At 39.0% G+C, this 27,773-nt stretch overlaps 1 protein-coding gene across 4 annotated transcripts in view; it reads right to left on the bottom strand.

Annotated features, from left to right (window-relative positions):
- The window catches only part of DCDC1 (doublecortin domain containing 1), a 418,164-nt gene that overhangs the window by 208,394 nt on the left and 181,997 nt on the right, over positions 1–27,773 (bottom strand). For all 4 annotated transcript variants that reach the window (XM_048854576.2, XM_048854579.2, XM_048854578.2 and 1 more), the window contains 2 exons: positions 13,593–13,763; positions 4,597–4,698 (listed from right to left, as the gene is read on the bottom strand). In XM_048854576.2, the coding sequence (XP_048710533.2) occupies positions 4,597–4,698; positions 13,593–13,763 (273 nt within the window). The remainder of the gene's footprint in view (positions 1–4,596; positions 4,699–13,592; positions 13,764–27,773) is intronic.

Genomic DNA, 27,773 nt, shown 5'->3' with positions numbered 1-27,773 from the left:
CCCAATCCTGCTCCCTGGTTAGCACACTGGAGGGGGGCCACGCTGTAGCTTTGGGGAGCCACATGGAGCGGCCCCTGACCCTGCTCCCTGGCTGGAGCACCAGATGGGGGCCATGCCGTGGCTTCTCAGAGCTGCATGGAGCGGCCCCCAACCCTGCTCCTTGGCTGGAGCGCCAGAGCAGGACAAACCTCAGACCCCGCTCCTGAGCGGGAGCTCGAGGGCTGGCTTAAAATGGCTGGGGGGGCCAGATCCAGCCCGTGGGCTGTAGTTTGCCCACCCCGCTGCAGCTCAACCAGAACTTATGGGCTTGAAGTAAGAATTACTGGGTGAAATTCTATTACTTGTATTATGCAGCTCATACTGGATCATCATAATGGTCCTTTCTGGCTTTAAAATCTATGAATTTTTAACTACTGGTGATGATGCTTAAAGTGAATCTCAGTTAAATGAGTTGCTACATTCAGTCCAGCTGCTCTGAAAGGAGCATAAGACTACTGTCAAGGTTCCTCCCCCACTCTGAACTCTAGGGTACAGATGTGGGGACCTGCATGAAAAAACCTCCTAAGCTTATCCTTACCAGCTTAGGTCAAAACTTCCCCAAGGTACAAAATATTCCCCCCGTTGTCCTTGGACTGGCCGCTACCACCACCAAACTAATACTGGTTACTGGGGAAGAGCTGTTTGGACGCGTCTTTCCCCCCAAAATACTTCCCAAAACCCTGCACCCCACTTCCTGGACAAGGTTTGGTAAAAAGCCTCACCAATTTGCCTAGGTGACTACAGACCCAGACCCTTGGATCTTAAGAACAATGAACAATCCTCCCAACACTTGCACCCCCCCTTTCCTGGGAAATGTTGGATAAAAAGCCTCACCAATTGGCATAGGTGACCACAGACCCAAACCCTTGGATCTGAGAACAATGAAAAAGCATTCAGTTTTTTACAAGAAGACTTAATAAAAAATAGAAGTAAATAGAAATAAAGAAATCCCCCCTGTAAAATCAGGATGGTAGATATCTTACAGGGTAATTAGATTCAAAAACATAGAGAACCCCTCTAGGCAAAACCTTAAGTTACAAAAAAGATACACAGACAGAAATAGTTATTCTATTCAGCACAATTCTTTTCTCAGCCATTTAAAGAAATCATAATCTAACACATACCTAGCTAGATTACTTACTAAAAGTTCTAAGACTCCATTCCTGTTCTGTCCCTGGCAAGAGCAGCATACAGACAGACACAGACCCTTTGTTTCTCTCCCTCCTCCCAGCTTTTGAAAGTATCTTGTCTCCTCATTGGTCATTTTCGTCAGGTGCCAGCGAGGTTACCTTTAGCTTCTTAACCCTTTACAGGTGAGAGGAGCTTTCCCCTGGCCAGGAGGGATTTCAAAGGGGTTTACCCTTCCCTTTATATTTATGACAACTACCATCACTTGAGGCCCAGTGTCTGTGTTAGCAATGTTGACAGCCCTAGGGTAGCCAGGTCACTGGCTGCCACCAATATTATAACACTGTGTCATGCAGCACAGCTCTGAGCCTGTCTAACAGAAGCAATACTTTACTACTTAAAACAGTGCTGGAAGCCAGCAAACTGTGTACACTAGGGCTCCCAATGTTGCTAACACTGACACAGCTGAACCAGTATTAGCAGCAGTGGGAAATTTTTAAGAATCTCCCTAGTGAAGTCGGGCCCCTGTTGGCAGCCTTAGCAAAGAAGTCAAGGAATATATGTGTATGTGCAGTGAACTGACCTCTCACCCACAAAATAGGACCAAAAACTGTGGCAAGGCAATGGCAATATCACAACCTGAATTTACTACAAATACATCTTCTCGTAAAAGTCTGTCTGGGACATGATTGTTCAACTACCATGCCCATAGCAAAGAAGCACCCATTTGAAGAATTCTTAGCACCCTACATATTCCTCTCGTATGAGCCTAGGAACTGCACCACAGCTGAATATCAGGAACTTCCAAGACTTGTAAGAACCCTAATCAATTAGAAAAATATTAAATTACTTACATGGATCAGAATAAACAAGGTCAGAGGATACTTCTGTTATAAGAAGACATTTAGGGTAAGATCAAATTGGCTGTTCTCTCATAGAGGGAATCCTCTGGTCTGGGAATGATAGTTGGGGAGTACAGTGAGTAGTCCAACCATGGAGAACAGTGGGAGGAAAAAGCAGCATGAAATAAAGGAACAGTGAAGAATGGCAGTCTGGAGGACCTATTGACCAAATGCAGCATTTGAAGAAGAAGCCATATCCACTTTGTAGTGTTTGGTGAAAGAACATACATGTTGCCGAGTAGCTGCACTGCAGATCTCCTCAAAGAATACTCTGTTTTCCCCCAAGTAGTGCATACAGGTCATGTTGAGTGCACTCTGAGACTTGAAGAAGATTTTCCAACCTTCTTGTAAGATGCTAGAATGATCCATCTGGAGATGATCATATTTCACACTTTGAGGCACTTGCTTTTCCAGTGGTAGGAAAAAAAGTATATGATCACCTAAAGGCTTTCCTGGCACCTCTCAGATACAGAAAATTTATGTTTCTCCTGGATTCTGTTGGAGATTATTTGCGTTGGCAGAAGTTTGACAAACATATGAGCTTCCCTTATTCCTGAGAAATGAAGATCTTTATCACAGCTGCATCTAACAAAGGTTTTCCTTAAATTAGTTTTTGCCACCACCTCAGGGACCTCTGGACTGGGATGATGTGCAAAGATTGGTGATTAAAGTCCCATTATGATCCCACTTGAAGAGGATCAGGACTTGTAATGATCTGGTATGCAGAAAGACCCACTAGACTATAGCTGCACTGGATACTACCAGGCCTAACAGGTGGAGTGCTTCCCAAGTGGTAGTCTGTGGATTAGAGCTGTTGATTGTTGATTCTGAGAGCCTGATCTAAAGGGAGCAGAAGCAGCAGACTGGGGCTATGTCTCAATTCCCATGTATACTTAGGAGAAACCTGGAGGGCACCAACAAGCCTACTAATGGCTGCTTTTGTAGCAATAGTGAACATGGTAACCCTCCAGTCAGTTATTAAATTAGATGATTCTCTGTTTGTGAACAATTAGATTGTCACCTCCAAAACTACCAAGCGAATATCTTTCACAAGAACTACATTCCCTTATAAATAACACAATTGAAAATACCTATGCATCCGATGAAGTGAGCTGTAGCTCACGAAAGCTTATGCTCAAATACATTTGTTAGTCTCTAAGGTGCCACAAGTACTCCTTTTCTTTTTGCGATTACAGACTAACACGGCTGCTACTGTGAAACCTCCTAAACCTATTGTTACTCTAGTCTCAAGGTCAGCTCATGGTAATAACACCATCACTTAGAACTCATAGAGTGCTTAATATTGTCAGAGTGTTGTACAAACAACAGGACAAACAGGACAAATACTTCGCTCCAAACAAAGCTCCATTTACTTCAATGGAACAATGTGAGCGTACACCATCTAAGAGCTGTTAAATCCTCTCATACCCTATGAGACGGATAAATTAATGTATAGGTGACATTATGCATGATCATAAACAGTTACCCTTTTTTTAGCAGGGTAGAGATGACAAACAACCACCAGGAATTTAGATGTGCAGCTTGTGTAAATGCTACAAGTTCTACTCTTTCTACATTATTAACATACTGCTATTACTTTGTTTTATAAGGGATCACACATGTTGACAGTTACAGTATGTACCAAAAAACAACTGATTGAGAATAGACCAGCACAAGATTTAGTGATCATTTGTAGCTGAGAAGAATCATAAATGTATAAGGTAGCCAGACAAAAAAATGACCAGGTTGTATTGCATTTAGAAATCCTAGTGAGACTTGGTGAGGTTGTAAAATTATTGATCATAATAGTGCAGGTCATAGACACTCTGTGTGAAAGCAACTGCAAGAGGGAACAAACTATTCCATAAAGGAACCAAATGGAATGGAGCTAAAAGCAAAAGTTCTGAACTTGAACACACAACACAACAGGGTGTTAAATGGCCTTTCAGGGTAGGACAGAGATTTTGCACATACTCGTTCTGCTAGAAACCACTTTGTTTTTACAAGGAATAAACAAAGGTAACACTGCAGGGGATAAATCCACTGGTTCCTACTCAAGATCAGGTTGCTGATAAAAGTAGATCAACCCAGCATGTTTGGACTATTAATGATCTACAGGCTAGGAATGCCAGGATAAGCAGGCATCAGTAAGTAACCCAGGTTTCCCTGTAACGGTCATCAGATGCATGGATGTTGTCAGTCTTCTTCGGAGAGCCCTTCCCTTGTGTAAATGCCATCACTGTATCTCAGAATGCTGAGTTCAGTCAGTAGTATATCATTAATGTAGGCAAATGCCTACAAATAAGCATGGGGAAAGCATAAATCTATGCTACATAATAGTCTGGGGTATACTGCTAAACCTCAGAGTCTGAGATATAGGGAGAAGATACTTAGGCTCTATAGCATTCTCAATACTCACCAATCAAAACTACAAGAGTCCAACTTTTCTGAACAAAAATTGAAATCTTTTCATTCTTAATATTTTCATTGCTTAATACTTTAAGACAAAAAGTGGATCTAAACTTACCCTCTCCATCATAACACTAGGTTGACTCTTACAGTTATTCTCCATCTCTTTTTTGGTGATATAAACTAGGATCTCCCCTGTGTCTTTGCCATTTTCATACACCTGAAAAATAAGTAATTAAATTCAAGTTAATTGAACAAGGTATTGAACAAGCCACTGATTCTGTCCCTAACACGCTGAGTTACATTACTGAGAACTTTCAACATTTCTTTGAAGTTTCTTCTTCATTTTAATTAAAGGCCAGGTGAGCTTGGGACAACATCAATGGCTGTCACCAAAGACTGAAAAAGGTGATATGATCACTTGACAGTTTAGTTCACGTCTATGTATTGTATTAACATTTGGGCCAGTGAGTTTGAGAAAAATTATAGGTGTTTCTTGCTTATACATTGGAAGGCTGGTTAATAACTTTGAGTAAAATTTTCAAAAGTGTGTAAATGATAGGAGCTTTAGTCCAATCGAAAATTAATTGGATTAAGGCTCCTAAATAACAAAAGTAATTTTGAAAATTTTACCCTCTTTCAAATATTAAACTCCACAGCAAATATATGTTATAGGAAGAATTTCCAGGCTGGTGCTTTAGAATAAAAATTGATGCAAAACACAGACAGTATGAAGTTCAGAGCTTTTTCTACACAAATTGTGTAACACAAGTATTTTATGAACATTGAAATCCAAAGCATTTCAGCTTGTCTCCTAAGAGAGGGTCCTCCTGTAAATGGGGTCAATTTGGATGGTTTCTGGTAGCACTGGAGAGATAAGCCCTGAATATAGACAGGTATTTAAATTTTCAGTGGGGGGATTCGCCTGACATTCTACTGCTGTCTTCCCATGTTTTCAAGTGGTATGTATAGAATTTTAGGCATATTTACATTGGGCAAAGAACTGAGTACGGAAAAGACTTTATATGTGATTCAGACATAGGTAAAATGCATGTCTAACAATCTGACAGTACATAATTTGGCTGTGTTAGAATTACAGCTAAGTGAATGCTGCAAAAAACATGCTGCAAATATTCAAATGCTTTTTGTGTTCACACCCCCTTTGTGCTTATTTTCTACGAATATCTGAGCAAATGAGTTTATTGACAGAAATGTTTACAAAGAGAGCACATTTTAAATGAATATTAGAAAATGTTGAAATCGTATTCCAGGGTTTATGTAACAGAAAAGTGATTTACCATTGCTTACACTCATCCAATCAGGGTATGGTATACTGTATTACCTGCATGTCCAGTCAAAACTAACAGTTTTGTGCACAATCTACAGACCATCAATTACTTGCAGAAATTATTTTGCAAATAAATTTTAAGAATGAAAAATGAGAGAATGATAAGTAACTTGCAGACAATTCTGTTTCACTGTGTTGAAGTTTGTTCACTATCTAAGGTAAATGCAGCTAAATATATAATACAGCTTTACAGCATACAGTGGAATGCACACCTGTCCCTGAACAAATGCCATTGTGTTTTATGTTCGACAAGATAAAAACCAGACAATTCCTACACGATGGATCCACTCAAGTAGAATGCCATACCACTTCTGACTGCTGGAGATACACAAAAGGACATTCCATTCTTGGAGCAAGAAAAAAAACAGGAGAAGAAGGAAACTGTATGCATAATATATGGTATTTCCTTTTGTCAAAAGACCCCTTCTGTGTTCCTGGAATGTCTATGACAACACAGCAGTCATTTAACTTTGCCTCTAACTCTGATACACCCAGAAAGAAGGGTAGAAAATAGTGGAAACTGTTGTTTTGGAATAATATTATAACTCTAGTTTACAGGGATATTATTTTGTAATCTAATTACAGGGGATTGAGGTTTATTTGGTGAGGGTTATTGTGTTTCAGAAAATGTGTTGCTATAGGTTCCATGCAGCTAGAGGCCTGTCTAGGACTGAACATAAAGGAAAAAAAATGACAAACTCAAAAGATAAAAAGAAATTTGATTTTTTGGTTGATTTTGTGTTGATTACTTTTCTCTATGATACTGATAGCCTTTTATAGTTTCAATGCGGTCTCTTTCTCTCTCTCTTTACATGGGTGCCAAAAAGTAAATAGAGCATTTCAAATGTCTATACTCTGTGAGAACAGTGGGAGCGATTTTATTTTACATCACATTACAAATTATAGTTACCACCCTGTCACTACAGTTCCTCTCATATATGTATTTTATACTTCACTAAAGTCACATACCTCCAAACCAATCTAATACTACTATACTGTCTCCTAGGTTGAACAAAGTTCTCAGTCACACACAAAGTAGTAAAATAAAATGGAGTTAATGATGAAAGCAACTATAAAAGTGAAATAATAAAAAAATAAAAAGTTAATGGCCATATCCACTTCATTATATATTCTAGTCCATTATCACTGGCTTTTGCTAAGTTGAGGAATAGGAGGAATATGCTATTGATGTTGCTTTGTTTGACATTGTTAGAATATCTGGAGATACTAGACACCGTGGAATAAAGCATCCCTAAAGAACAGCATGATGTTAGTGCCAGCTGCCAACCTGAGAGAAATCAGTGATGCTATTGGACAACATACGAGGCCCATATTAGTTCCCTCCACCACCACTGAACAAACTGTTAAAAGTTCTGCTAAATTTCACAGTAGGTGTTACGCTAAGGCACTGAGCAATACCTATTTCTATATTAGAGCCAAAACAATTTTCCACTCAGGTGCAGAGAAGCGTAGAGAGATATAATAACTCAAAGATGGAGGGAATGAAAATGAAAGGGCTGAACCTGTGGTTTTCTATCCCTTTGTATAAGAAAAACCAGGACCTCCTTTAAAAAACTCCTGGCTGCTTAAGGCTATTTAAGAAATTTAAAACAACCAATTCTCGAGCCAGATATGACTATATTTCACTACTACATCAATCCACATGATGAACACTCGCTTAATAGTTTTTATTTTGAGCTAATAGGAGGATCCCGTTTCTGCCTTCTCACAGCTCTCCATCTTCTTCCCATATCTCTGTATTTTCCCTTTCATCTGACAGCACTGGGAATGAATGTGAATTAGATAAAAATTAGTCCATTTCTAGCCAGTCACTTTTTATGTAATTTATTCAGGTAATTTTTGTGTTAGCTACTTTCAACATTGTTTGGTATCCAATGTGCAGAAGAAAGCAGGCATTTGAACAGACAGTTATTCCTCTCTAGGACATCAATTCAGAAAAGTATTACAGCACATGCTTAAATATATTGCTTTTCTAAACAGAATTTAAGCATATGTTTAAGATTAAGCATGTGCTTTAGTCTATTGATTCTAATGGAACTTCAGCACATGTTTAAAGTAAAGCACATGCTCATTGACCTTCAATGAGGTGTAGACTCTTAAATCACTTCTGAAAATTTTACCTGTCATCATTAAAACGGGGTGGGGAGGAAGGGGAAATCAACAATAGCTGCATCAACCCCTTAAATGCCAGACAAATCCAAGGAATACGCCATTTACACAATTCAGAATTAAAAGTCCGCATTCTGCTAAGCAACAGTTACAAAGCAACAACTCCCTATAGACACATGCCATACAAACTTGACATTCCATAGAAATAAACAATGGCACTTTAAAACAATCTAGCCTAGGAGCACAAGCAGACGTAAACTATGCTTGTTAAAAATATTTTAAGAATGCATTGTGTACTGTAGTTTTCATCAGCCTATTTTTCTAATGTGCTCCTTTACTTAAAAGGATATGATCTGGTCATATATGATTGAATTAAAACTCAGGCTGCACACATACAATGCTTGATTCAATGACAATTTAAGATGTATAGCAAGACCTGTCATCATTTGAGAAATAGATAGACAAGTATTTACTGGTTACCGAAAATCAAACAGATTTTTTTACCCTCAGACTAATCTATTGTTAGCAACAGGAATGCACCCATTTTATAGTGAAACAGTAGTAATTATACATCAAAGGCAAGAGAGTTGTGTTAAGAAGAATAAAACAAAACACTTCTCAATCAAAGGTAACCACATTTTCTCCCATTTTATAAATTAAAGGTCTGACCCTGGAAACCTTTACTCACATGAGTAATCCTTTTATGAGAACTCCTACTGAAGTATGTGATCAAGCCCTTAAAATCAGACATAAAAAATACGGGCAGGAAATATAGGCATTAAAAATTGGTAGTTACAATTCATAAGTGTTTATTGCAATAGATATTTTAGAATTAAAATGTCTGTAAAAATACAGCTTTTATTGTACGATACTGTACACACGCTGCTAGAAGAAAATGTTCCTTGGGCCCAATTCCTGTTCCCATTGAAGTCAATGGCAAAAGTTCATCTCTAAAAGTGGTTCATGTGCTGCCTGATCTTTTTGTGGAATATAATTCATACTACTAGAGTACATAGTGCAAAATATAATCTCATAGATCACTACCTGCTCTGACATACTATCATGAAATAAATCCAGAGTACAGTAATTAAACAATAAACAATAATAAAGTTTAATTTTCAATGATCAATAGAAACCTGGTGTCAAGTAATATCCCTGAGCATGCTGTAGGCTATAATAGTTTAAGAAGGAACTGGGGGGGGAAATGAAGTTATGGGTGCTGAAACTAACAAAGTCCCTGGCAGCTACTCTCAATTTGCAGCTCTGAGATGAAAATCACAAAAAATATTCCTGCTGACATGTTTCTCAGCATAAAGGCGTAGCTGATGTATTGTTAATAACATGATTGCAAGAATATTTACTCCATGTTTAGCCCAAATAATATTAGCACAATACACTGACGAGAGCCAGCAAACAAATATTTTGAAAATGTCCCACGTGTTATCATTGCATCTTGCTAAATTAGTTTGTTTTAAAGAATTTATAAAAATGTAAATGCTGTATGCCATTCAGTAACTACCTAGGGCATGAGGCTAAACAGTCCCAAGACTAATTAAACATACTGAAGTTTGGATATTTTTCTCAGCTTAGGTTCTTTTTGTTATTTAATGATGAACACATTTTTGCTGATTCAATACCGTTTATTCTATGTATCCATAAGTCTGTAATGAAGAAATGACCAACTATAAAGAGGTAAAGAAATGTACTAAAAAAGCTAGAGCCCTCACAGATTTGTACCCTTTGGTACAGAAAACGTGCATGGATATAGAGGAACCACCTTTTAAAAACAGTAACAGAGTATGAATATCTGCTTAGGTTGAATGTGTATAGTGTCTTATTCACAAATGTGAAGATGCATTACTTTCCTGAGTAGACTCTGTAGAAAACCTGCCTATGATGCATGAAACTTTTATTAATTGACTCCTTAGTCTCCTATTAGGCCAGCAATTAAGTTGTTTCAGGGCACTGGTTAAAATTTAGGTAGGAAATTATAGTTTTGTGAAATAATCATGTGTAATACAAGCATAAAGCAAAGTGTTTACTTTGGGAGTTTAATATGAAAAGTAATATATGTGAAGACAGGCAAGAGGAAAATTTTCAGAAACATCAAAGTGGTAAAGAGCAAATTAACTGCTGTGTAGAAGGTCAATTTCCCTGAGACTGAAACACCTAAACTAGGGATTTGCAACAGTACAGTTACATCAGTGTTTACGCCAGTGCAAAAAACCTCAGTGTAGATCAGCCCATTTATATCAGAATACTAGTTCTATTTTTGGATCATCTACTTTTCTTGTTGACTTCCTAGCAATAAATTTGCAGGACATCTACGGAGCTGTCAAAGAATACAGAGAAAAAACCTGCCTTGTTACAAAAGGCATTGCATGGGATCTAATATTCCAAACTAGATGTAGGGTTCTTATACAGGTTATCAACTCAGTAATACTCCTGCAGTACATTAAAAAGCAAGAAGCAAAGGAAAAGTCATATTTTCCTGAATGCAAACAATGACTTATGGGTGTACTTCACATTAGAAAAATACATTCAGGTACTTCTCAAAACCAGGCCTATTTGTGATGTGGCCTTTATAATCTTGATGGGTTAGTATCACCAAATGTTATTACCAGCAGGAGAGTGAGTTTGTGGGGGGGGGGGGAGGGGGCGGAGGGTGAGAAAACCTGGATTTGTGCTGGAAATGGCCCAACTTGATTATCATACACATTGTAAGGAGAGTGATCACTTTAGATAAGCTATTACCAGCAGGAGAGTGGGGTGGGAGGAGGTATTGTTTCATGGTCTCTGTGTGTATATAATGTCTTCCGCAGTTTCCACAGTATGCATCCGATGAAGTGAGCTGTAGCTCACGAAAGCTTATGCTCAAATAAATTGGTTAGTCTCTAAGGTGCCACAAGTACTCCTTTTCTTTTTGCGAATACAGACTAACACGGCCGCTACTCTGAAACCTATCTCAGGGCAGTGACTATGCCACAGGTTCAAGCCTCCAAAGGACTACAGTATCAGGATTAGCAAAGGAGAACCACCATTAGAAATATCATTAGGTTTGGAGACTCTAGGAGCATACAAGGGAGAGTGACCACAAGTAATACACTCACTAATTATCAAACATCCTTTTATTAACAATTTCACTAAGCAGATGAACGATGCCACAACTATTGAAATATACAGAAATGGAGAAAAAACGTAAGATGTCTATTATTAATGATTTCATACTCCCATCCCCTGGGGAAACATTAAGATGGGTAAGAGAATCATCAGATGGGTGTTTCCTGGTGGGCTACCCACTTAGACTAGGCCACACGTTTTATCCTGAGTTTCTTTTGTGCTCACTACACTCATACACCATATCAATACCTGTATTGAATTTTGTGGAAGTCAAAAAGTACACCTTGAGGTGACTGAACCATGAATGGAAAACTGACACAATAATCAAATAAACAAAGATCTTGTGGCTAAAGTATATTGCATCTCTGACATATTGGCAATGTGCTTGTTTGCAGTGTGTGCGCAGAGTACTTCTAGTCCTACAAAGCTGTTGGAGAATTTATTGAATTGCAGTTCCATTTTTCATGTTTTCTCTATAGACTTGCACAGTGCTGCTACTTCAAAGGAATTATTTTACAAATGAGTTTTGATATGACACTTGCAAAGTCCTACATACACAGTGGCAATTAATTACAATTTCAAAATTAACCACCAAAATTAATTTGCTGTTTAGTGCAGCAAGTCCAAAAGCAAGTCCCATCAGACTCCTTAGGAATTTTAAAAGGTTAATTTTTGCTTATAAAAGCCTCAACATAATTTGTTTTCTAGAAAACCAGAATCTTACCATTTGTAACCATAAGGACTCACATATCCATGACACATGGACTATGTCCATCTGAGGAGTAAATCTTCACAGCCCTTTCTTAAGTTTTGAAACCATTCTTCTAGTTTTAAAAATGATATTTGCACATAGGGATCCAGTACCTTGAAACTGCAGTCCAACCAGTCCGAGCAGAATCAAGAGTACACGCTCATGATCCTTTGCTTCACATTACCAGTGATGAAACAGGAATTTAAAAAATAAACAAATTTTATGTGTCTAAAGTGGTTGCAGTGACCACAGTCAGTGTCCACAGGACTTCACTTATTTTAAGATGCAAGCCCTCACAGGACTCCTAACACTGTCACACTTTTATAAGGATAGCACTATATCTTCCAGTGTTATTTTTTGTGTAGATGTGTTTTTTTCAATGAATAGGGCTTTGTAAGCCAATTTGAAAGGAGAAGAAGCATGGATGATATCACCAGAGTTAGAATCATACAAGTGACCTCTCATCAGATGAAGGGAAAAAACATTCCCTATGTTATATAAAGTGTTACGGAAATTACTTAAGCTAAATTGATCTAAAGCACTCAAACTGAAATAAGCGTTTGCACAAGGGAGTTGCACTGATTTATCTACATCAGTTGAAATTGTTCTAAACTGATTTAGTTAAATTGGTACAACCAGTGTGTGTAGACAGGGCCTAATTTATGTGAAGCTGCCTCAGAACATTCAGAATTTTCAACTAGAGTGCTGCAGAATCCTGGATCCAAAATTTAGGTTCAGCTTTCAATGGAGCACACAGGGCCTAGCCTACAGTACTTACAGAGAAGTAATACTGTAAATTCTGAGGTAACCCTGGTTCTGCTTCATTTTTCCCTTGGACCAAAGTAGATCAGGAATCATTTTATAAAGGAGATTTAACTGGACTACACCTGATGTAAATGAATTGGGAATCAGGACACGTATCCATTAAGGAGGACAAATGGGGCATTTTTAAGGGTAATTGTTATATTTATATATGTAGGCCATGTATCATGTTTGAGCACCGAAAATGATGCCAAACCATAGGTCCTTTGCTGACATAGGCCCAATCCAAAAATTCAACAGAATTCAATAGAAAGACTCCCATTCATTTCAAAGGGCTTTGAAGCAAGGCTCAAGGGTGCAGTCTGTACATCCCAGTGGAGATGATGCTGAGCAACAAAGGTCATGAGCTGTGGAAGTTCCCATCTAGCCATTTGCTGGGAGCACTGACCCAAGAGTAAGACTTTATTAGGATGGTTTTCTTTGGAGAAATTAGTTTTAACTATGGTTTGAAGCAATTATATTTAGCCTCTGTCAAGACTGCTCTTCCACATTTGTTTATGCATTGTCATGACACCAGACATCTTCATGCAACTGCTGGAATCTGTAACAGCCATACTGGCATCACTAGGAAACATAAAAGAGCCCTCAAACTTTATGGAGCCTATTTTTTTAAAAAGGTTAATTTAAATGCATGAATGCTTTGATCCCTGCCCTTCACAGCTGGTTAGTGGAATACAATTGGCAACTAAATTCTAAATTTACAAACTTTCCTTTGTTGTTTATTTTAATTTCAATTATTGATTATTAGAGAACGGTGCCCTGGAAGAACTGTATTATAAGTAATGAAGAAACGGAATCCTCATTTTGAATAATAGAAGTACTCATGAACAACTATAATTCCCAATTCAAAGTAGGTATATTTGATATCAGTGTCTTAAAGACAAAGTGGGTTTTTTCTTTGTATCAGGATGGAAAATTGTGAAAGCTATTAAACTACACCCACCTTTAGCTGCAGGCCTTGTGGGAGAACCATGTTTGCTGGAAGACTTTTAATATGTTGGTAGACATAAGAGGCACACCTCTCCTGCTCAGCTTGTAATTGTGGGGCAAGTTTTGAGAGGTGACCTTTGTAGCTCTTGATGGCCGCTTGCAATTCCTCAATCAGCTTGTTCACCTGAAGGGTTAAATTACAAGAGCTGTTAGCAAGAGGCTATTGTTGATGTCACACCTACAAGAATTTTCATTACAAACCTGAGGGAAAAGACAGCTTTTCAGTGCAAATTTTGAATGGAAGTATAGAATGTATTTGATCTCTCTGTATACCTACCATTTGTGTCTGACAGAGAAAGACCACACAAGAAATATACACAACAGAGGTGATAGGTGAAACAAACATTTTTTTTTCTGGTTATGGATGGCCACAAAGTTCATAAGTAGTTACAGATCCGTGATCATCTTTAATGAATGAAAATGTATCAATCATTCAAATCCCCACTTTTTAAAAATCTTTTCCATTCACAAACCGATTGGTTATAGTGCATAACATCACCAGTGATGCATAATGGATATAAATAAATTTATAATTCCAGAAGTATGGTTCTACTGGAATTACATCTGCTTGGATATATTTATTTACATGTTTTTTTTCCAGATTCCATAGCAACGTTTCTAAGGTGTTTACATGTCTTTGATAGGAGGTGCTCATATTTTTATTTTAATGAGAACAGTGACTACATTCCTCATGACTCCACAAATCAGTAAAAGAGATGCTCTACTTAGCCATGAGGTTTGAAAAAATTTCAAAGATGGCTTACCCATTTAGGGATAAAAATGATATTTGGGAGACATAATATTGGTGCTACAACTAGAGTTTAGACTTCATATCCTGGGAACTATTAGCAACAGCTGCCAATATAAAATATGTAACCACCAGCATCACAAATTTAAATCTAGCACATCCCCTTTCCAACATCCTGAGAGTTGAAATCAGCAGGGATGCTATTGCAGAGAGTTCCCAGATTTGAATTGAAAGGAGAATATTTACACTATGAGAGCTTTAGAATTATCCATCCGTTTGGTTCCAGAAACCCCAAATTTCAGGGTATTCATAGCATGCTACAAGGCTTCTCTCTTTATAGAGATAGTTTCATAATTAATCCTTAACATTTCGGTCCAAAATATGAAGCTATTTTTTAAAAGAGCATATACACGATTCATACTCATTTGGGGGTGTAATTATTATCACTACATGCCCATATGAGGTATTTTTGCATATGGTAGAACATACAGTTATGCATCTAACCATACTTAATAATTGCATTTTTCATATGCAATTGTGCACCTAACAATGAAAATCAGATCATGAATATCATTAGTTTTGTCAACCTTTAAGAGATGAGTAGGGTGGAGTGAGCATGGTAAGTAAAAGAATGATAGCTTTGTAGTGCATAGACAGACACTTTTCTTATTGTTCTATTTTATTCAATTTCTGTATAGATAGATCGAGAACACGACACAGGCAACTGAGTTATATAAGGCTATACAGAAACTCATTTATACGTTTTAAAATGAGAACAAAGTTTCTGTGGCTGTGATGCTACTAGATTAGAAACCTGAAATGTATTTGTAGGCTTTGTCAGAATTTTTCTGTGCTATATTTAAGAGATTTGAAGATATTAACAAGAAAAAGTTTTGATTAAAATCACACAGAGAATATCCCTCTATTATTACTTTGCAAGACACACAGTACTATGGCATAAGACTTCTAAATTCCTGCATATTTAAAAAGAATATGGATATTGCTACATGGGACTAGATAACTGATTCATCCAATCCAGTATTCTGTCTCTGACGATAGCCAGTACTAGCTGTGTCAGATGAAAGAGGGGAAACTCTCCATAAAAAGCAAGTACAGAATAACCTGCTGTCATAAATATAAAGGGAAGGGTAAACCCCTTTAAAATCCCTCCTGGCCAGGGGAAAGCTCCTCTCACCTGTAAAGGGTTAAGAAGCTAAAGGTAACCTCGCTGGCTCCTGACGAAAATGACCAATGAGGAGACAAGATACTTTCAAAAGCTGGGAGGAGGGAGAGAAACAAAGGGTCTCTGTCTGTCTATATGCTGCTTTTGTCGGGGATAGACCAGGAATGGAGTCTTAGAACTTTTAGTAAGTAATCTAGCTAGGTATGCGTTAGATTATGATTTCTTTAAATGGCTGAGAAAAGAATTGTGCTGAATAGAATAACTATTTCTGTCTGTGTATCTTTTTTGTAACTTAAGGTTTTGCCTAGAAGGATTCTCTATGTTTTGAATCTAATTATCCCGTAAGGTATCTACCATCCTGATTTTACAGAGGGGATTTCTTTACTTCTATTTACTCCTATTTCTATTAAAAGTCTTCTTGTAAGAAAACTGAATGCTTTTTCATTGTTCTCAGATCCAAGGGTTTGGGTCTGTGGTCACCTATGCCAATTGGTGAGGCTTTTTATCCAACATTTCCCAGGAAAGGGGGGTGCAAGTGTTGGGAGGATTGTTCATTGTTCTTAAGATCCAAGGGTCTGGGTCTGTAGTCACCTAGGCAAATTGGTGAGGCTTTTTACCAAACCTTGTCCAGGAAGTGGGGTGCAAGGTTTTGGGAAGTATTTTGGGGGGGAAAGACGTTTCCAAACAACTCTTCCCCAGTAACCAGTATTTGTTTGGTGGTGGTAGCGGCCAATCCAAGGACAAAGGGTGGAATATTTTGTACCTTGGGGAAGTTTTTGACCTAAGCTGGTAAAGATAAGCTTAGGAGGTTTTCATACAGGTCCCCACATCTGTACCCTAGCGTTCAGAGTGGGGGAGGAACCTTGACACCTGCATACAGCAGAAGTTTCTTCTTAACCCTCCTCAGTTAGTGGCTTAGGACATGAAGCATACTTTTTAATCAAACATGATACAACTGTGGATGTTCTCATTGTTGGTATTTATATCTAATTCTCTTTTTAAATCCTACTGAGGTTATGTCTACACTGGAGAGTTTACAGCAGAACAGCTGTACTGATGCAGCTGTACGGCTGTAAGATCTCACGTATAGCCGGTCTATGCTGATGAAGAGAGCTCTCCCGTTGACATAATTAACCCACCCCCAATGAGTGGTGGTAGCTATGTCAGCAGGAGAATTTCTCCCAACGACATAGTACTGTGCACTCTACCACTTATGCCGGCATAATTTATGTCACTTAGGGGGTGGAATATTCACACTCCTGACATACGTTTTGTGGACATAAGTGGTAGTATAGACATAGCCTAACCTATTGGTCTCATTGATATATTGTACTAATGAATAAGTTAATTAAGTGCAGTTTAAAAAAAAGCACATCTTTTGATTGGTTTTATATTTGTTGCTTTTCAATTTTATCAAATGTCCTTTATTCTTGTAGTATTAGGAAAAAGTAGATAGAAGTTTCTGATCTACCTTCTCTACACTATTCATCATTTTTGTACTTTTATCATAGACCATCTTATTCTTCTCCTATCTAAACTACACAGTCCCAATCTTTTCAATCTTTCTTCAAAGAGAAATTGCTATAGGCTCCTAATCTTTTTTTGTCATCCATCTCTAAATCCTTTGTGTCAAGGTTCCTCCCCACTCTGAACTCTAGGGTACAGATGTGGGGACCTGCATGAAAAACCTCCTAAGCTTATCTTTACCAGCTTAGGTCAAAACTTCCCCAAGGTACAAAATATTCCCCCCGTTGTCCTTGGATTGGCCGCTACCACCACCAAACTAATACTGGTTACTGGGGAAGAGCTGTTTGGACGCGTCTTTCCCCCCAAAATACTTCCCAAAACCTTGCACCCCACTTCCTGGACAAGGTTTGGTAAAAAGCCTCACCAATTTGCCTAGGTGACTACAGACCCAGACCCTTGGATCTTAAGAACAATGAACAATCCTCCCAACACTTGCACCCCACCTTTTCTGGGAATTGTTGGATAAAAAGCCTCACCAATTGGCATAGGTGACCACAGACCCAAACCCTTGGATCTGAGAACAATGAAAAAGCTTTCAGTTTTCTTACAAGAAGACTTTTAATAAAAATAGTAGTAAATAGAAATAAAGAAATCCCCCCTGTAAAATCAGGATGGTAGATACCTTACAGGGTAATTAGATTCAAAAACATAGAGAACCCCTCTAGGCAAAACCATAAGTTACAAAAAAGATACACAGATAGAAATAGTTATTCTATTCAGCACAGTTCTTTTCTCAGCCATTTAAAGAAATCATAATCTAACACGTACCTAGCTAGATTACTTACTAAAAGTTCTAAGACTCCATTCCTGGTCTATCCCCGACAAAGACAGACTATAGACAGACACACAGACCCTTTGTTTCTCTCCCTCCTCCCAGCTTTTGAAAGTATCTTGTCTCCTCATTGGTCATTTTGGTCAGGTGCCAGCGAGGTTACCTTTAGCTTCTTAACCCTTTACAGGTGAGAGGAGCTTTCCCCTGGCCAGGAGGGATTTCAAAGGGGTTTACCCTTCCCTTTATATTTATGACAGCTTGTATTTCTGTTATAACTTTTATCATACAGGTGAACAGAATAAATTACATTGCTCCAGGTGAGAGAGATTGGAATGGCATTACAATATTTTTAGTATTATTTTCTATCCCATCTTTATATATCCTAAGAGTTTGTTTGCGTTTTTGGCTGTCAATGCATAACAAAAAGGTTTTTCTTCAACTGTCCGTAGTGATCCCCAGATCTTTTCCCTGAGTGGCAACAGCCATTGTCTGGGTATACCGTAAGAAGGACAGGAGACTTGTTATGGGTTTTAATCAGGCTGCAACTTTATTATATAGATGTCTGCGACTACCCGGCAGATAAAATGTACAGTGCAGACAAATTCATGCTTATTTAAATTAATTCTCTGGGTCTTTCACCAGCCCCCCTTTGTTTAATCCATGCTTATTCAACTCACTTTTCCAGGGCTTTCACCAGCCCCCCTTTGTTTCCACCCAGGTCCCCCAGCCAACCCATGGCTTGGACCTTATCATCCACCAGCCTTGTGAGAAGGTTTAGGAGGGCTATGAGAACAGAGGGGGTTGGCTCCCTGCCGTGCCAGTCACAGGAGTCCCCAGAACTCCCGTGCTGTTCCTTTATCCAGGACCTCCTTTTAAGTCCTTTACAGGCCATTTATCTGGTCACTGGCTGCCCTCCCTTTGGAGTACCTGCACTGAACATCCGCCATAAGGAGGCACCAGCCATTTGCTTGGCTGCCTCCTCCCCCAACCCTGCAGGGTTCCCAGACATCTGCAAATGCCCTCTTGGCTAGCAGCCCTACTGGAGAGAAAGAACCCACTGTCCGATGTGTGATCGTCAAGGGGCACCAGCAGCTGAATTATTCTTGACTTGGAACAGCCACCCTTAACAGAGGGCCGCATAAGTGACCCATTTTTTTGATCCTTGAATTGACAGGACTCCTTAAAACAAAACAAAATAAACAATTTGTAAGCTGGAGCCAATAATGTGCATTCTGCCAATCACAGGACATTCCGAGGTTCGAGAGAACCCGTGGCCTACATAATTTGGCAAACTGGAAATGAGACAAGGCGTCTTTTATGCCATTATCCATGCCTGGCATGTGCTTGGAAGAAAAAACAGATGTTGAAGGTTAAGCATTGGAGAACAAATGCCCTTACCAACTTTCCAATCCTGTGCGATTTGGAAGTTTGGTGATTGATAACTTGTACCACTGCCATGTTATTGCGCCAGAGGCACACCTTTATATTAGCCCCAAATTAATAACCATTTATAACCACACAATGATACCTCACTAAATTGAGTTAGAAAACTTTTCCACACCCACAAGTCTTAATACATCTGTGTAGTGACTCGTATGTAATTGTGTGGTCTGACTATGCCAGGTGTTGCTGCTGCCAGCCGGGCACAAAAACGCCCGCCCGGGACAACAACCCTGCAAACAAAGTTCAGCTCAAAGCCCAGGTAGGTTAATGTAGTGGAAGGGTTTTTGTTTGTTTAACCCAACTATTTAGCCAGGCCCTGAAATGTGCCCAACAGGTGAAAACAGTCATTTGACCCAGCTTGCCCTGCGAACAAAATTATGCAAATAATGCACTATTTGGTTTAGTTTCACTGACCGCACCACTGCCCAGTGCAACACTGTACTGAAAATTTTTGAAAGACTTCACAGGATACTGAAGAGCCTATAGGCATAGCCTTGTGGAAATAAAATTGCCGGCGGCAGGCATCTTGCAAACATGCCTGTATTTACAGGGGTTGCGGAAATGACCACCATTATTAAATGCCCAGCAAATACTATTACGGGCCCAGTGCCCCTTTTGAGCTTGTTGAGGTATGAACGAACCCCTGCCAACCTTGGTGTTATGCCCTTGAACCACAGTGTGTGATGTTACCTTATTCAAGTTTGTGTTGCTGCCCTTAATGAAAACTGTTTATAACATGCCTCCAAACATATTGGGTGCCCACCTAATTATAGTCGTATAATTAACAAAAGCCAGGCTGCTGTCTGGGTAGGCCTGTACCATAACACCCGCCTAGATGACGAGGGCAGCCTCCCAAATTTTTTCATGTTCTAGATACTGTTGGCCTCTTGGCCAGTTGGCTGTTTTGCTTGCCTTGTCCATGTTTACTGTCTGTGAACACCTTCCTGTGCCATAGGGATATTACATGCACAAATTTGCCTATGAGTGAATTATATTTAGTTGTACTGAGTAGGTGAACTCCTTTCAGGTAAGCTACCCCGGCATAACTGTACTGAGGACTGAATGTAGGGAATTCTGCAGAGCCCTGCTCCCCCATAGGCCCCCCGGAAGTGTCTACTCTGTCCCCTGCGGTTACGTGCCCTGATGGCCGATGATTTGTCATGTGCCCTTCCCTGTCTTGCTGCTGAAACTTGAGCCCATGCTGGGCCTACCCTGTCACCCTGTGCAGACCCCTCACATCTAGCTGCCTGAAGCTGCTGTTGTAAATGCAAATTAGCTTGCAGCAGCTGTGTAATACCGTCATTGCCCTCCATTGAAGGTACCACCCCTAGGTGGGTCTGCCCAGGATTCTCAACCTTCCACTTCTGGGCCCAGAGTATTTAATACCCCAATCGGCTGACTCCTGTTCCCCTTAGGTGAACTCCCTGAGTGTCTGGTTGAGCACGGTCCCTGCACCTAGCTGTGGACCCTGCAACTGCCACCCTCTGCCAGGCTGGAAGGCTGAATACCACCTCTGCCACCCATTTCCCCAACCTCTGTGTGGTTTAGATTATACTCACCCTCAGGATCAGCATTACCGCCATCCCTTGTGTTAGGTGGAAGAAAACATCCTGTTTTTAGGTGACCTTGTGCCCTTTGAAGCATTGTAATGCCTTCTCCGTGTCTCTGGAATCATGCTATTTCCAATACTGTTTGCTGCTTTTGTGGAGCCATGCTTTCTTGGGGCCATGCTGCTTCCACGTGGTACTGCAGCAAGCCTTAGAGCCTTAGCCTGTTCCTGTTCTGCCCAGCCTGTTGTTGGCTTCCTCGCTGCTGGGACATAGAGACTTGCCCCACCCAGGTTTCGTACCTTTATTCACATTCCTGGGGGAAAGCGGGCTGGGGGGACTGGGGGGGGAGTCATCGCTGCAAAGCACCTTTTGCAGCAGTTTCTGACCTTCCTCCCTCTCCTCCTCCCCCCCCCCCCCCCCCACCACCACGACCAACCACAAAGCAGAGCTGCCTTCTTTGGGTAAGCCCAGTCAAATTTTTCCCCACCTTTAGTTGTGGTGCAGTCATTTTTAGAATCCAGCAATGTGGATGAATAGTGCAAATTGTTCCCTCCAATGTGCATTATATTACGTTTGACAACAATGGATTTCATCTGTCATCATGTAACAATTTACCCAGCTTTGTTAGGTCTCTCTGAAGTTACTGTACTCTCCACTCTTAACTAACTTAAATGATTTTGTTTCATCTGAAAATTTTCCCACTTTACTGTTTTCATCTTTTCCAGATGATTAATAAATAAAGTAAATAACATCAAACATAATACAGAGTCTGAAGGCACTGTTCTTGTTAACCTTTTGACATGTTGAAAACTGACCATTTCCCCCCTATTCTTTGTTTTCTGTTTCTTAGGCAGTTTTTTGTAAGTTTTTTAAAAAAACAGAAGATAACATTTTTAGGTGGTTTTAAATCTTAAAGATGCATTTTAAGATTCTGCACAGCTCATTGCAGGATGTGGAAGTCTGATAGTAGATCTAACTCAGCCAAATTATTTAGTTGACTTTCCTACTGAAATGGTATTGGTTTATATAATGTAAATGTTACTTAGGGTGAGGACTGTTAGAATGCTTTCTAACAAATGTGTTCCAATGCTATATTTTCACGGTTACCCTGATATCATCAAAACCCTTTAATGTGTATAGAGCCTGACATTTCAGAGTCACCTATGAAGTAGATTCTCTTCATATGCCATATGTAGAAATCCACTTTTACATACAAGTTTTTAAAATAACTTATTAAAATAATAGTCTGAAAATGCTCAAGCTGTTAATTTAACTTGATGACTCAATTGGGAGTTTTGATGGTGGAAATATTTCAGGATTTGGCCATCCGCTGTTATCAGAAAAATAAATACCCATAATTCTTTTGTGGGAAATTTTAGGATGTTTCTTCAGATAAACTTTATATACATTTTAGTACCAGGAAATTTTTACAGAAGTTCCTTTTGTTGTTAGGTAACAGGCTATCCCAAAAGGTAACCCTACATGTGACCTAGGAGAGTTATATTAAAATCTAGTAATACAATACCCCTGAACTATTTTACATAGTAAGAATTTTTTTTCAATTCCCAGATGTTGCTAAAAAGAGGGGGTGGGGGTGGGGGAGAGAAAGACCTGTAAAATTCTTCATCATGAATCTTTTTTTCTGCAAATCCCTTTTTCCCCCTTTTCAAAAGCAATTCTGAATAGAGGTAAAAGAAGACAAAACTTGACCTTTTGTGATCCCAGCATTAATAGGTCTGTTCATAATTCAAACTGTGTGTGTGTGGAAGCATCCATGTGGAAACATGCAGGCCTGAGAGACATAAAGCCTGTCCCTTTAAACATTATCTGACCCTATGAGTCCTCTTCACAAAAGAAGGCTTACGTACGCATAAGTTGAAAAAAATGCACACTCTCATTGTGCTGCAGAAAGCCTACACATTTTACTCCTCATTCTCCAGGAAAACTCAACAAGGAAGTGACACTAGTACAGGATTTGGGTGGGTCTATGGTAAGTGAGCAGATTGCTTCAAGAAAAAGCGTATGGAAATAGGGAAACCACCTATTTCTTCTATTAAAAATATAGGGTCAGGTCCTCGGTTGATGTAAATCAGTGTAGCTGCACTGACTTCAGTGGAGCTGTGCTGACTTACACCAGTTGAGGATTTGATCCACTATGTACTGCAGCCTTGCAAAATTCAACTCAGTGAAGGAAAGTAATCTTTTCTGGTGCAATAATCAAGATATTTCCGCCCCTCCTGTTAGCTGAAATCATCATGATGAAGGGTGCATGTGTAGGTTTTTGAGCCTGGGTTTGTAAATGTTCATGATACTTTGCAAAGCTCCTATATTGGATATACTCATACAGAATATGCAGGTTTTATTCATACCTCTAAATCATATACTTTATACCTTTAACATTTAAAGGTGCTCCTGTGAAGTCAGAACAAAAAAACTGTAAGCATTATTTTTATTATAAACGTATATAAAAGTCCTCTTATTATTTATACCGCCTCCTGTTTCTCCTGTTCTCCTTAATACTAATGTAAGGTGAAATGCTATACGACTCACAGTCCACATGTTATCAGGGAGTGCTCTGAGCTACTTCGCACTGAACCTGTCAATTGAAATCCCCACAAAGGGTAGAAGACAGACAAAAATAGCAATATGAGCTTAGATTTAACAGACCAAGTCTTCAGCTGATGTACATGAGCCAAGCTCTGACGACTTCAGTGGATCTATACTATCTAAGGGTCTGGCTCCAGCATCCTTAATGTGTTTCTAAACTAGGTCTGAAAAGTGCCCTTAAGTATTATAAAGGAATTGTTATTTTTTACAATCTAAGGATCCAATTCTGCAAAGTACCAAGCACCTTGAAGTTGTCAGTATCTCAGCTCCCACTAAAATCCGTTGGAGATAAAGGCCAGATTTTTAAAGGTATTTAGGCACCGAAAGATAAAGATAGGAGTCAAGTAAGCTATCACTTCTGAAAGGTGCCTATCTGCATCATCAGGCACATAAATACTTTTCATAATCTAGCCCTAGATAATCAGCCCCTTTCAGAATCACGCCCCACAAGAGATGTGTTAGAAAAAAAGGATGTTGGGAAGCAACAATAGTAAGGAAAGAGATGGAAGATTTATAGTATTGAAAATATTTTTGTTTCAAAGTGATACAATTTAAAATAAATATGTATCAATTAATATGGAATTATAATTAAGTCCCTAAGGAATATATGGTATTCAAATGAGTATCAAATAACTTTAAAGCTACTCTATAGTGATCTTATGTAATATTGATAATTCCATCAGTCTAGGACTGCTTCTTATTGACTGGATTATCTAAATTCCAAGTTTCCATAAACAGCTGCCTTAGACAAATCCCCAGTATCAGATAGTCAGAAAAACAAACAAACCACAAATGAAGAACTCTGAAGGAGGACAAAACAGAAACTGATAGGACAGGGGAAATTACAGAACCAAAATGGAGAAGGCTAGCATGTACATGGAGGAAAGACCTGAATAACATAACAAGACAGCCATTAGACTGTAACCCACCAAGCAAGGATAATATGGATGCAAACAACAGAAGCAGAATGGAAAGTTATCAAAATGATATGGGAAGTAGCTAAGACTGCAGGAGGCAACCAGCAGAGATGGGATGCAGTAGTGAAGACCCTGTGTTCTGCATGGAATAGAGAGGCATGAAACGGAGAACCTAGGACTGATTTGCTTAAAAAAACCCCAAAAGACAAAGCACATTGACCTAGATTCTCTGGTTTGGGGAAGCTGTGCTTGTTGCAGGTCTGCCGGGGAAAGCAGGAGGAAAGGCACCTTTAAGCCACTTCTGACTGTGTCCAGAGACTGTTCCAGAACTCAAAATACAGCTGAAGCAGATGGGTACACTGGACTCACCCCCTTTCCTACACCAGGAGCTAGGGAAAAGGACGGTATAGAGTCTCTTTAGTGGCCTATATCACTTAGGTACTCTTCATGTGGGGAGATTATTTTTTTGTCTCTCTTACATGGCAAAGATTTGTAAACCTGTTAAAACTTCCTTTATACATGTTTAATGTACACAGACAGCCTCCTGACTTCCCTCCAGCTGGAGCAGAATAGAAAATCTGATTAATTGTTTCATATTATTTTCCATCCTTAAATAACATTTAACTGATTTTCACATGTGTAGTTTGAATGTAAATTTTTAGTGTCTGGAAATAAACTCTGTAATGTATACCTATTCTCCTATAATTAAAAAGTATGTGTGATTTAGACAAATATCTATATCAACTTTGTGTTTCCTTTTATTGTCATGTGCTTTCAACGTATCAAAGAAAACCACAGGCTTGTAAGAGAAATTTCTAGGTAGCATTTTTGTGAAGGAGCAGTAAATTCTGTTTGTCTTGGGTGATTAGAATTAAGAAATTGGTTGGTTCCTCAGGATCATTTCTAATAAGGGATGAGACTATAAATATTTTGTCATTCAGTGCATGCCTTTCAGCAGGCAGAGATAGAGTTAGTATGTCCACAGAAATTTATTTAACTCCAGAGGAAGCTGCTGGTTCAATCTCCAGAGATAGTCCTAGGACTTTTGCTTAAGTAAGAAATTTAGGATTGGGGCCAATACATACAGTATATTAAATTGGTTGGTTATAGATTAGAAAAAAAAGCAAATAGTACAAATGGTGAGGAATCAAAAATGAGCACGCAAGAAGAGAATAACTATAGAAAATAAGACATCATGTATAGATTACTGAAAGGAAAAATAAACATCGGTTATACAATTATAAATAACTTTTTAACTTCTACAGTACCTTAAACTTTAAGATGCTTATATGTTCTTTTACTGATGCTCTTACAACATTTATAGATTCATAATCTTCTGTCTGAAAGAATAACGTTTTTTTTTCAATCCAGGAATCTACATGGAAATCGTGTTCCACTATTGCCTAACACCAATTTTGTATTATTATTTCATTTATAGATTATGCTGTCAATTTCACGGCATGAATCTTTGTGAAAAAAAGGCTAGATTTATTAGTTCTTCATTACAATATTTCCTGCAGTATCTTATGATTAGCTCACTATGTCTTGACATTGTAAACTACACTTTTTCCCTGGAAACAAAGAATTTTATTAACATTTTCTTTAGAGTGGCGACATAATTTAAATAAATGGAAAAAGAGGTAGCTGAACTCTGTGGTGGATGATAAAATATTCAGCTACAGTGAAAAGACTCATTTAAATGTTGACTTGAATGGTAAAAGGAATTCTGTATTATAAAATATATTGAGAAATGTGTTAAGAAAATTTAACACAGGATATGACTGCACTGTAATCATGGGGTGAGACTGCAGCTTGAGTAGAGACCCCCAAGCTAAAGCTGCAGCAGCACATGCTTTGGCATGGTCTAGTCACCCGAGCAATTACCCAGGGTTCCGAGAGGGCTTGTATAACCTTTGCTGAAGCCTGTATGTCATGACTTCACTGCTCCAGAACCTGAGCTAGCTAGATTAAAGCTAGCTCAGATATGTCTACTTGACCTGCAATCATACTCCATGTTTGCAGTGTAGACATATTCCAAGACTGCTGGAAAATTGCAGAACTTGGTACACACAATGAGGTATCAAACCTATCATTTAAATCAGCTTCTGTACCAAATGACTGGAGGGTAGCTAATGTGATGCCAGTTTTTAAAAAGGGCTCCAGAGGTGACCCTGGCAACTAGAGGCCTGTAAGCCTCACTTCAGTACCAGGCAATTTGGTTGAAACTATCATAAAGAACAAAATTGTCAGACACATACATGAACATAATTTGTTGGGAAATAGTCAACATGGTTTTTGTAAAGGGAAATCATGCCTCACCAATCTACTAGAATTCTTTGAGGAGGTCAACAAGCATGTGGACAAAGGAGATCCAGTGGATACAGTGTATTCAGTTTTTCAGAAAGCCTCTCACATGGTCCCTTACCAAAGGCAAAATAAGCAGTCCTGGGATAAAAGGGAAGATTCTCTCATGGATTGGTAACTGGTTAAAAGATAGGAAACAAAGGGTAGGAATAAGTGGTCAGTTTTCAGAATGGAGAGAGGAAAATAGTGGTGTCCCCCAGGAATCTGTACTGGGCTAAGTCCTATTTAACTTATTTGTAAACGATCTGGAAAAAGGGATAAACAGTGAGGTGGCAAAATTTGCAGATGATACAAAACTACTCAAGATAGTTAAGTCCTAGGCAGACTGCGAAGAGCTACAAAATGATCTCACAAAACTGGGTGACGGGGCAACAAAATGGCAGATGAAATTTAATGTTGATAAATGCAAAGTCATGCACATTGGAAAACATAATCCTAACTATACATACACAATGACGGTGTCTAAATTAGCTGTTACCACTCACGAAAGAGATCTTGGAGTCATTGTGGATAGTTCTCTGAAAACATCCACTCAATGTGCAGCAGCAGTCAAAAAAGCAAACAGAATGTTGGGAATCAAGAAAGGGACAGATAATAAGACAGAAAATATCATATTGCCTCTATATAAATCCATGGTATGTCCACACCTTGAATACTGTGTGCAGATGTGGTCGCCCCAACTCAAAAAAGATATATTGGAACTGAAAAAGGTTCAGAAAAGGGCAACAAAAATGATTAGGGGTATAGAACAACTTCCGTATGAGGAGAGATTAATAAGACTGGGACTTTTCAGCTTGGAAAAGAGGCGACTAACGGGGGATATGATAGAGGTCTATAAAATCATGAGTGGTATAGAGAAAGTAAATAAGGAAGTGTTATTTATTCCTTCTCATAATACAAGAACAAGGGGCCACCAAATGAAATTAATAGGTAGCAGGTTTAAAACAAACACAAGGAAGTATTTTTTCACGCAACGCACTGTCAACCTCTGGAACTCCTTGCCAGAGGGTGTTGTGAAGGCCA

This window comes from Caretta caretta, chromosome 6 (assembly GCF_965140235.1).
Source record: "Caretta caretta isolate rCarCar2 chromosome 6, rCarCar1.hap1, whole genome shotgun sequence".
Taxonomy (NCBI): domain Eukaryota; kingdom Metazoa; phylum Chordata; order Testudines; family Cheloniidae; genus Caretta; species Caretta caretta.
Note: the sequence above shows the minus strand (reverse complement) of the source record. Positions and strands in the feature narration are given on the sequence as shown.